This window comes from Xiphophorus hellerii, chromosome 21, assembly GCF_003331165.1.
Source record: "Xiphophorus hellerii strain 12219 chromosome 21, Xiphophorus_hellerii-4.1, whole genome shotgun sequence".
Classification (NCBI taxonomy): domain Eukaryota; kingdom Metazoa; phylum Chordata; class Actinopteri; order Cyprinodontiformes; family Poeciliidae; genus Xiphophorus; species Xiphophorus hellerii.
The window spans coordinates 108,162-118,824 of record NC_045692.1 but is presented as its reverse complement, the minus strand read 5'-3'; the positions used below and the strand labels follow the sequence as shown (position 1 = coordinate 118,824).

The 10,663-nt window shown below is 41.8% G+C and overlaps 2 protein-coding genes across 4 annotated transcripts in view; both read left to right on the top strand.

The window, feature by feature from the left end:
• The first annotated feature begins 1 nt into the window (after window position 1).
• chchd7 (coiled-coil-helix-coiled-coil-helix domain containing 7) overlaps window positions 2-10,663 on the top strand; it is a 36,617-nt gene continuing 25,955 nt past the window's right edge. For 2 of the 3 annotated variants that reach the window (XR_004337493.1, XR_004337492.1), the window contains exons 1-3: window positions 2-267; window positions 8,443-8,502; window positions 8,587-8,685. Coding sequence is in view for 1 of the 3 variants with exons in the window: in XM_032552183.1 (XP_032408074.1) it covers window positions 8,449-8,502; window positions 8,587-8,685 (153 nt within the window). In the remaining 2 variants the exon portion in view is untranslated. The remainder of the gene's footprint in view (window positions 268-8,442; window positions 8,503-8,586; window positions 8,686-10,663) is intronic. The other variant, XM_032552183.1, reaches the window with a different exon arrangement.
• LOC116712296 (proline-rich receptor-like protein kinase PERK8) lies at window positions 4,473-7,517 on the top strand. Its single transcript, XM_032552181.1, has 2 exons — window positions 4,473-6,642; window positions 7,408-7,517. The coding sequence occupies exons 1-2, from the start codon at window positions 6,015-6,017 to the stop codon at window positions 7,422-7,424; spliced, it is 645 nt and encodes a 214-aa protein (XP_032408072.1). The 5' UTR covers window positions 4,473-6,014; the 3' UTR covers window positions 7,425-7,517.

The window sequence follows — 10,663 nt, the reverse complement described above, 5'->3', positions numbered from 1 at the left end:
ACTTTGGCGGAGTTTCCTGATACGCTGTAGCAGGCGTCAGTGCATTTGGAAGCACGAGTTTGCTAGTTGTTTGTAGCTTTCTGGAGCAGGACGTCATATGATTTAATTTGGAGAGGATTTAGCAGATAGTAGGGCTACAGCAGTGTGATACCAGCTGAGTCAGTCACTCCGGTTTGTTTCATAACTGAGCCATGATCTTCAGCCGTGTGGGTCCACAGCGGTTCCTATAGTCTTCCCAGCGTCGTATTGTAGGTGTCCTTGGTAAAGGTAGGTGGACTTTCTCCATGACAGCACCTGAACAGGCAGCGGAGCTTTAACCAGCCGGTGTTGATGAAGCCTCATGAACCAATGACACTTTCAAACCCATTGCTTTTATCGAAAGGTTCATTAATCAGTTCTTCATTCATTACTCTCTAGTGACATCTGATAATGTGACGGTGTTGTCACTCAAACTGCTTCACTCCTTCCCTCAGGTCCAAAGCTACTTTCCGTTAAATGGCTCATATTTATCAGGTCATAAACATATCATCCTCTGAATTCATTTACTTTTTTGCCACTTTAAGCATGCGCACGTTTTTAAAGAAGTACTATTCAATTTTCAAGATCATGCCGTAAAATGGCACAATCAAGTAACTATGATACCTTCAGTTATAAAAATGCCACATATATATGACCTAAAAGAAATTTGACTTCACAATTTAACTAGGGCTGTTGTAAACAAATATTTTAGTAATTGAGTATTCTATCAATTACTCTTACGATTAATTGAGTAATCAGATCAAACATAAATATTGGTAAATCTAACATAACAGCAGTATTACTATCAGATATCAACATCAGTCTAATTTTTTCATATTTGAACATCTCTAACAATAACTTTTCTGTAGTTTAGAAAATTAACCTGCAACAATAATAGCTCACTTTCCAAGTTAACATGCAGAAAAGTTATACAAAAATTTGAAATCATTCAACTTAATAATAAAGAGCCAGGCTCACAAATACGCTTATAAAAAAATCTCTATACTCCAGTTTTAGTTTATGTATTCATCTTCAGTCAGTTTAATAGATGAACTCTCTCCTTTCCCAGCCATTATAGCTTCTCTGTCCATGTTAGAGATGGGATTCGACACCTTCGTTCGTCACACACAGAGGCACATCTACCAGCTATGTTTTGCCGCGATGCACACCGCCACAAATTTGTTGAGGCCGGGATGATCAAAAAAAGATTTTCTGGTTCATCAGTAAAGCTTCACATAAATACACCTTCCACGTTCTTCACCACCATCAGGCAGCAGCTCCGGTTAAAGAAAGGCTGTCCTACTCCAAGCATCGCACCACTCAATTTAAGGACGCTTATTGGTCCCCCGAAAACAATAAAAGTCCAGACATTATTATCAATCAAAAAAATGATCCCAGAACAAACTTGAAAATTGGATTTTACACAGCTAACAATTAGCACTTACCTACAACTCAGGTGGAAGTGAGAGCGCAGCCCAACACAAATAACCCCCCGGGGGGGACACAATGGGCTAAATAATAAAACATAATTTAACTAACCTTTGAGGCAGATTCATTTTTCTAGAGGAATTTTAATAATTGAGGTACTCGAATCATTTAAGGAATTGTTACAGTTCTAAATTGAATGTGAAATTGGGCCTCTGTCTTTTTAAGAAAGTGAAAAGACTACTTCTCAGGCCTTGCCCACATATTGCTGGTTTGCAGATGACGTGGGACCGACATCACGCAATGTAAATGGGGGGTCAGGAAGTAAATGCAGCCTGTTTACGTCTGTTGCCCAAAGTTTGTGTCGTGGATGGTTGTTCCAACTGTTTTAATAGAGAGAAAGATAAACGTTATTTTTGTATAGCAAAGGCTGTTGGCCACAAGGGAGTTAATGTTAAAAAACTTACGGGAAAAAGAGGAGAAAAGTGGATCAACAATCTACAGCTAAAAACAGGAGCCGAAACTAACAATGCCCGAGTTTGGAGGGATCACTTTCTAACAGGTAAAGATCACATCATTTAAATTATATGTTCAGATATTTAATTGGACATTTACTTAGAAATACAAGCATTCATATGTAAGGTAATATACAATAGGGGACATGAGGAAAAAATTTTCTTCTGCATTCCCTTGCAACACTTTTGCGCTCCCTTGCAATATGCTTACTGCAATATTTGATGGTCTATTTTGTATACAGACACAAATGTCAGTTTAAAATTTTAAATATATTCACATCCTAAAGAAAAAGATATAAAACTTCAGATATTTCACAAGATGTTAACATACATGGAAAAACCTCATGAAAGCTTTATATTATAGCAGAAAATATGATGGCCCCATAAGAAAGGCTTACAGTATTCAATTATGCCACATGAACTGATTAGTACATTATTGCGAGTATGACTGAAACGATTCCTCGAGTGATTTGAGTACCTCAATTATTAAAATTCCTCAAGGAAAATTTATCTGCCTCAAAGTTTTGTTAAATTATGTGTTATTATTTTTGGTCATCGTGTTCCGACTGGGTTGTTGACGAAAGCTAACTGTTAGCAGCATAATGTAAAGTTTTCAAATTTGGCCTGAGAAGATTTTATTGATTCATGATAATGTCTGGGTCTTTGTCGTTTTTCGGGGGCATCCTTAAAATGATTGGCGCGATGCCTGGGGTACGGCAGCCTTTCTCCTCCCGGAGCTGCTGGTTCAGAGCGAACAGCGGGGAAGAGCGCTGCAGGTATTTATACAGATGAGCGGATAGACTGAACACTGTGGGCGGCTGCGCATTAGATAATTAATGTAAGTGTAGCTTTACGACAAACCGGAAAATAAATTTCATATCATCCCAGTCTCAACAAACGGTTGGCGGAGCTCATCGTGGCGGCACGTAGCTGGTAGATGAGTTTCTGTGTGTGACAAACAAAGGTGTCAAATCCTGTCACTAACATGAACATAAAGCTATAAATGTCTGAGCAAGGTGAGAGTTCATCTATTAAATTGACTGAAGATTAATACATAAAAAAAGCTGGACTATAGACATGTAACACAAAAGAAAAAAAAATCCCTATATCCTCTAGGGAGGCTCTATAGAATTTGGATTTGCAGAATAAATTATTTACAAATAGATCCAATCACATAAAAATAACACGGGTTAGCTTGTTGTTTGCTTTAATGATAGTTGGGATGCAGGGCAGAACCAGAAGACCTGAGAGGTCTGGAAGGTTGATACAACAACAGCAGATCTTGAATATATTGTGGTGCTAAGCCGTTCAGTGATTTATAAACTAACAACAGTATTTTAAAGTCTATTCTCTGAGCTACAGGGAGCCAGTGGAGGGACTTTAAAACTGGTGTTATGTGCTCTAATATATTTAGCTTTTGCAAATCCAAATTCATGTTAAGTTATGCTGCATTTCTACAATGTGTGTCAACCATTCACAGCAATCTACAGGAAACCCATTAAAAACATGGTTCATGGCCAGAGAGAGTGGGGAAATAGTCACAGCTGACAATACAAATAAATCATATATCTTACCTTACATATGAATGCTTGTATTTCTAAGTAACTGTCCAACAAAATGTCTAAAAGTACAATTTAAATGATGTGATCTTTACCAGTTAGAAAGTGGGCGCTGCAAACTCTGGCATTGTTAGTTTCAGCTCCTGTTTTTAGCTATAGAATGTTGATCAACTTTTCTCCTCTTTTTTCGGTAAGTTTTTTAAAATCAACTCCCTTGTGGCCAACTACCTTGGGAATACAAAAATAGCATTTATCTTTCTCTCTATTAATACAGTTGGAACAACCATACATGACAGACTTTAGGCAAGAGACGTAAACAGGCTGCATCACTATCACTGTCTCACTGTCACATGACCAAACAAATAACACATGACCAAGACTCTCTACCCCTCTGAAGCACAAACAAAAATGTCAATAGGATGGAAATAAAAATTGGTTATTATTTCCCCATTTAGCAGATCGATATGTTAACAAATGAGTAACATCACCTGATGTCAATATATTGTGCAATCAGAACAGTGTTGGTTACCATCAAGAATTAAATTCAAATGAACTGCATTTTTTCCTAATACAAAGTTTTTATTGTGTTTTAAAAGGGAAATACTATCTACTTAAATTTGGCTTTGTAATTTAATGCATTTAAATTGGGCCTGTTTCTCTGCATCTTTCTGACACTCTGCCTTCAGGAAGTCATCATAACATCAATCCTCTATTAACCCTTTAACGATGGCATTGAATAGGCCATTCATATGACTTATTCAGTGTCATATCTCTTCATCATATTGATTTTCATATTTCTTTTAAATGTATAGAGATTTAGATTTTTATCTCAATGTTAATATTGTTTTATAAATCTTAAATTCAAATCCATCTTTCCATTATTGTCATTTTGAGTCAAATCTTTTTGAAAATCTTTTTTGAAGTTGCATTGACGTTGTATGGGCTTTGCATCAGTATATGTGTGACCTGTTTCAGCTATAGACCCTAAAGTTCTCTATTCAGAGATAACCTTAGCAGTGTGCCGATCTATTGGCCACTGATCATAATTGGTTGATTTCAGTGAAAAAGTGTCTGATCGGTGATCGCTGATCACTCTTGTGTTGCTGATCGTCAAACCCGATCACCTGTATCTCACTTTGCAGCCTACATGTGCATCTGATCTCCGCTTTCCTTCGCACTGCTCAAGCGCGCAGCAATAAATGCTAAACAATGTGGTGAGGAACTTTAACACAACAGTGAATGGAGAAGTTTGCGTGTTGTGTCGGAAAATTACCTCGGGGGTGAAGTCAAAATGCATCAACATAACAAAGCTGATATGGCATTTAAAAAACAAACACTTGACGGAGTTTGGCTATATCGAGGCTCAATACAGGTTAAAAAAAAAAAGACATCCGGAGCGGCCAGACAGCAGGTTAAGCAGCGGACAACTAACCAACACTCACCCAGAAGAGCACGATGGTCAGAAAGCTAAAGAAATAACCCGCAAAATAATTCAAGCCAACGAGCTAGTGGTGTAAGACACTGGTTGTGATCTTGCTGTTGGACCGCTGCTACGCTCTACGGGTAGTAATATTTCACAGACGAAGCAGCTCTCAATCTCCACCTGGCAGTGAACTCTCACACCAAACAGCATTCAACTAAAACAAACAACAATAAAAAATATTTTACATATATAACAAAACTTTTGCTATGTTCTAACATGAAATAGATCATCTTAAAAAAAAAAAAAATCCATCTCTGCCTCCTCCTGGCATTTCGCAGAATTATTCAGCTCAGTCAGCTCAGCAAATCATAGCCAGCATTACTCAGCTAGCTATGCTCTCAGGAAGTTTGGATTTAGTAAGTCAGGATTGTGTTATGTTCTGTGTTTTTCCATGTATTTATTTCGAGTTTCTGTCTCTGAGTCGCCCTGTTGTCCTGTCTTACCCTTTGAATACTCCCTGGTGTGTCTCGTTTCCTTGATTACTCCCTGTGTATTTAATCCCACCTGTGTTCCTTCTTCCTCGTCGGGTCTTCGTCTCATTTGGCTTCTAGTTTCTGTCATCTGTGTACCCAGTCCATCGTGTAAACGGTTGCTACCGGCGTCGAGCCCTGGCTTCCGCTCGGCCGTGCTGCCCGTTGTTCTGAACCATGTTGGACTGTGTTATTCTGGACATTTTGCATTAAAATCATTTATTTATTGCATCCTGGGTCTACAGCATTCTGCCTCACCACCTCTACACCGCACTTCATGACAGAAGAACCCAACCAGACCGTTTGGTGAGGCAGAACTACCATTATAACATCATGGACCCAGATGGTTTAAAGGACCTAACACAAACCATCGAGGATTATGTGGAGGCGGTGGTGAAACCCTGCTCTGCCTGCAGACGGCTGAGTTTCGCCACTCGTTTGGTTCTTGTTCTGGAATACTGGGTTCCACGCCTTCCGCACCTGGGGCTGGTGGAGTTATGGTAGGAGGCAGAGTGGGAATGCTTGACAGCTCTGGCTGTTATGAATGATGACCCTCTGCCTCCAAAACCAGAGATCCCGTCCTTCCGTTCCACCACCTCAGCTCCGTCAACTCCGGGACCAGCACCACCATCAGCTCCAGCCCTCGCGTCCTCCATGCTTCCAGTCACATCCGCAGCAGATTTTCTGCCCCTCGACACCGCTGCAGTTCAGAGACAGCTGCCACACCTGCAGCTCCCTCGTCCCCGGAGCCGGCGCTCCCTGCAGCTCCGGCAGCTCCGGCAGCTCCAGCGTCTCCGGGACCAGCGCCTTCTCCAGCACCACCAGAGTCCCAGTGTCCAAGCCTGCACCAGCCCCTCTTCGTCCGGAGCTTGCTGCAGCCTCCAATCCTGCCTTCACTCTCGCTGCCGCTGCTGTCCCTGCGCCTCCAGCCGCTGTTGTGTCTGCGCATCCTGCCCCAGTAAGAGGGTCTCCGGCCCCAGTTAGTGAGTTCTCGGCCCCAGTTAGTGAGTTCTTGGCCCCAGTTAGTGGGATCTCTGCTCCTTCTGAACTTCCTAGTCCCTCAGAGCTTCCTAGTCCCCCCTCTGAGTCCTTTAGTGCCCCTTCTGAGTCACCTAGTGTTCCTCCTGAGCTCCCTAGTCCTCCTCCTGAGCTCCCTATGGCCCCTAGTGTTTCTTTGTCACCCCCTAGTGTTCCCTCGTTGCCCCCAAATGGCCCTTCGTTGCCCCCTAGTGGCCTTTCTGAGTTTCCTTCCCTTAGTGTTCCTCCCCAAGTCCCAGCCTGCTAGTGCTCCTTCCAAGTCCCCCAGAGACTCCTCGTCCCCGCCTCCCAGCACCCGGCCTCTGCGCCGACGTCGACCGCCGGACCAGCCTCCAGGGGCCCGGCCCCTGTGCTGACGTCACCCATTGGACCCACCTTCAGCGCCGCGGACGCCCTCCGGAACTCCCCCGTGGTTCCTGCCTTCAGCGCCGCGGACGCCCTCCGGACCTCCCCCGTGGTTCCCGCCTTCGGTGCCGCGGACGGCCACCGGACCTCCCTCCAGACCTCACACGACGTTCCGCCTCCTGTGCCTCCGCCCATTGTGGATGGTGGTTTTTTGTTGTTTTGGACTCTGTCCAAATGTCATATTAGATTTGTTATGTTGATGCATTTTGACGAGCTTCACCACCAATGTAAGTTTCCACGCAAACTTCCCCATTCACTCTGAGCATTATAGTTCCACACGACAGGATTTGTTGCCGTGTGCTTGTGCAATGTGAAGAGGAGATGAGCTGCACACGCAGGCTGTGAAGTGAGATCAATGTGATCGGTTTTGATGATCGGTGTTACAACCCGTCTAGGGGTGGCCAGATCATAACATGAAAGGTCCCTCCTCGTCCCATCCCAAGCAGCCAACACACACAAAGTTAAACATTTTACAGTGATATTTATTTAAAAATATATGTGTTTGATTTAGATATGACAAAAATGGAGCATATAACCTCAGAATGAGCTAGTGCCAAAACAACAAACAAAAGAAACTATCTGAATAATAATTAACTTATCTAACTGAAAATAAATAAACCAAATGACAAAACTTACCTCCCTAACTAAAAACACAGGTAAGAACTAAGGTAACATAAATGGCAGCTCACTCCTACAAACTCCAAACCAAGATGTTTAACAAACAAAACAAACAGTGTGGCCGGTTGAGTTGAGCAGAGGAGGGATCCCTCAGGAAGTCCACGTCAGCAGCTTTTATACTCGTCACATCCGGGAAGCCACCAATCAGATGTCCCCCGTCGTCCTCCAGGCACCAATCAAAAGCATGCACCTGCACACTCGTTTGCATAATCAGATTTAACGATCCCAGTCGTAACAATTGGCAACAAGAGACCATGATTGGCGATCACCTATCATACACTTTTTCACGGAAATTGGCCGATTATGATTGGTGACCGATCGATCGGCACACCTCTAATTTAAACCAATCTACACTATTTCTCTTTCATCACAATCAGGTTCCAATGTAATCCCTTTAAAACACAACTAAGACCATGTTATTCAAATGAAATTTCAATTGACTTATTGATTTTACTAAATGATGTCAGTTTACAGCAAATATCATCTCAAGGTACTTTACAAAACAACAAAACCAGTTTATGTACAGAAATATCTAAACAATTCAATTGTACAGATATATCTCTAAGTCAGCTACATCTGTTCCAGTTGATGCTCGTTATCAACAATACAGTCAAGGTCAGTTTTTTCAAATTGGTTAAAATGTTTTCTGTGTAAGGAATTCCGGCCGATTGTAAAGTGGACATTTTTTTTTTTTTAATTCACAGAAAAAGTAGAGAGGTAATGGCAGTAGCAGCTCAGCCCCTCCAGGAAGTTGTCCTAGTTAAACCGAAACGATGATTACTTGCTTGCTGAAAGTTTTCCAAGAACAAATAATTTCAAAACTAGAACCTTTCTTGTTTTTCTCTTCACAGATCTAAATGGATAAAACGTCCCGAAAAATTTCGAACCAGGACATAAACCCCTGTTTAGAAGTAAGTTACTGATCCTCCCCATGCTGGACAGTGTTGACGATGGCGAGTGCTGCTCTATGATTGGAACTGATCCTACTCTTTCAGGAAAGTGATGCCTCTCACAAGTGTTTGGACACCTACAACTATGATAGGAGCAAGTGCTCAGCTTACTTCCAGAGATATAAGAACTGCAGAAAATATTGGGTGAGTTTATTTATTTCAACATTAGAACGAAAGTAAAGGAACATATGCATAAACAACACACAACAAACCATTTAGAAGTCTGAATTCACATCAGGCTTCTGTAGTGCTGTATGCCAGAGTGGAGTTGGTACATGGTCAGTCAGGTCCTGGAACAGAATTGCTTCTGGGGCTAAAACAGAAAAATGGGCTACATGATGGTGGATTTGGCAGATCAGATATTGAGTGTAGATCACATGCTCGGACCGGTTACATGTGTTAGGTGTATGTAGAAAATTCAAGCTCCTTTCCTGTTCAGGGCTGTTTCTCAACAGATTAACAGGTAGCAGATTACGTCAGGATTTTCCAGATATCCTGGCTAAAAGAAGCCAGACTTTCTGGCTAAACTGACATAACACAAAATGGTACTTTGTGTCATTTTCTTGTGGAAAACAAATATCATCTTCGGGAACAGTTTGACAAGGTGTTCATACGATTGACATGACACTGTCATAATGACAAAGCACCTGTCAAGAACATGAAGGAGTCTTTATGAATGTCTATGACTGTTGTCATGAAGAGTCATTCAGTAAATGACACTTTTAATGCAAAGTTGCTTTGAAAGTTTCATTGAAAGTCCATTAAAAGTGCCAACTGTGCATTGAAGTGTCATTATTTACAAAATAATGCAAAGTTTGGACTTTTAATGGACTTTCAATGCTACTTTTAAAGCAACTTTGCAGTAAAAGTGTCATGATTTACCAAATGACACTTCATGACAACACTCATAGACATTCATAAAGACTCCTTCATGTCCATGATAGGTGTTCTGTCATGTTTATGACAGAATCATGTCAGTCCTATGCATACCTCGTCAAATAAAGTGTTACCTAATTTTCCATTTAAAAAATCAAGATTTGAGCTACTTTAACGGAAATATTGAATATTATTATAACGGCTATAACAGCTAAATAAAGCCAGGATATCCAGCTGTCTTGGATACAGGTCGATAGCAATTTGGCGCCATGCCGGATCTCTGGTGTATGGTACCTTAAAGAACAGTAAAGCCTGGTTTGCCCATATATTTATCAGATGCTTGGATCTGATAAATATATCAGATCCATGCAATATATTTATATCGCATGGCTTTAAATGCGATATATCCAATTATATCGCACAGGGTGCATATCGCACAGAGCTGCAGCTTTAATTCCCAACCACAGTACACAGGCTTACTAGTCAATTAGGGTAGGGGCAGGCCTTGGGTCTGGCAAAACTTTGATTTAGAGCCAGCAGTCGTTCGTCTCTGTGATCGTGATCTGTTCAGCGTCTGTTTCCATACTCAGACCATGCATGTAAACCAGAGATAAGAAGCCATACCATTCCGCAATTGCTTGCTTGTGGTATGAAATTCTGACTCAGGTCCCAGATCAAGAAGTCTAATAAATAAATAATGGAATACCTTATGACTGAATGAATGAATGAGCGAGTGAGCTATATCTGAATTAAGTGCAGCTTGAGTTCAGCAGTCTGACGACTGCAGAGAAGAAATTGTTTCTCAGTCTGGTGGTCTTCCCTGGATGCTCCTCAGTCTCCTGCCTGAGGCCAGGGGCTGGAACAGACTGTGCTGCATGGGTGGAGTCCTTCAGGATGTGGAGTGCCCTCCTCCGGCATTTCATTATGTAGGTCCATGGTGGAGAGAAGGCTGCTCCCCACAGACATCTGTGCAGCCTTTACCACCCTCTACAGAGCCATCCGCTCAGCAACAGTGCAACTGCCGTGATGCAGGTGCAGAGAACCTTCTCCACTTCTCCTCTCCAGTTTCCTTTGATTAGTATTATCCTCGCTTGGTTTATTGTTGTGTCCCCTTTAGTTTCTTGTTATTAGTTTGTTTCCTGTTTTTGTTGCCGTTCAGTAATCTTCACTCAACACTCCATTCATTTGGCTGCGCCGCCTAATCGTCATGTGTTTCACCTGATCTGCCACTCATAAGCTCTGGATC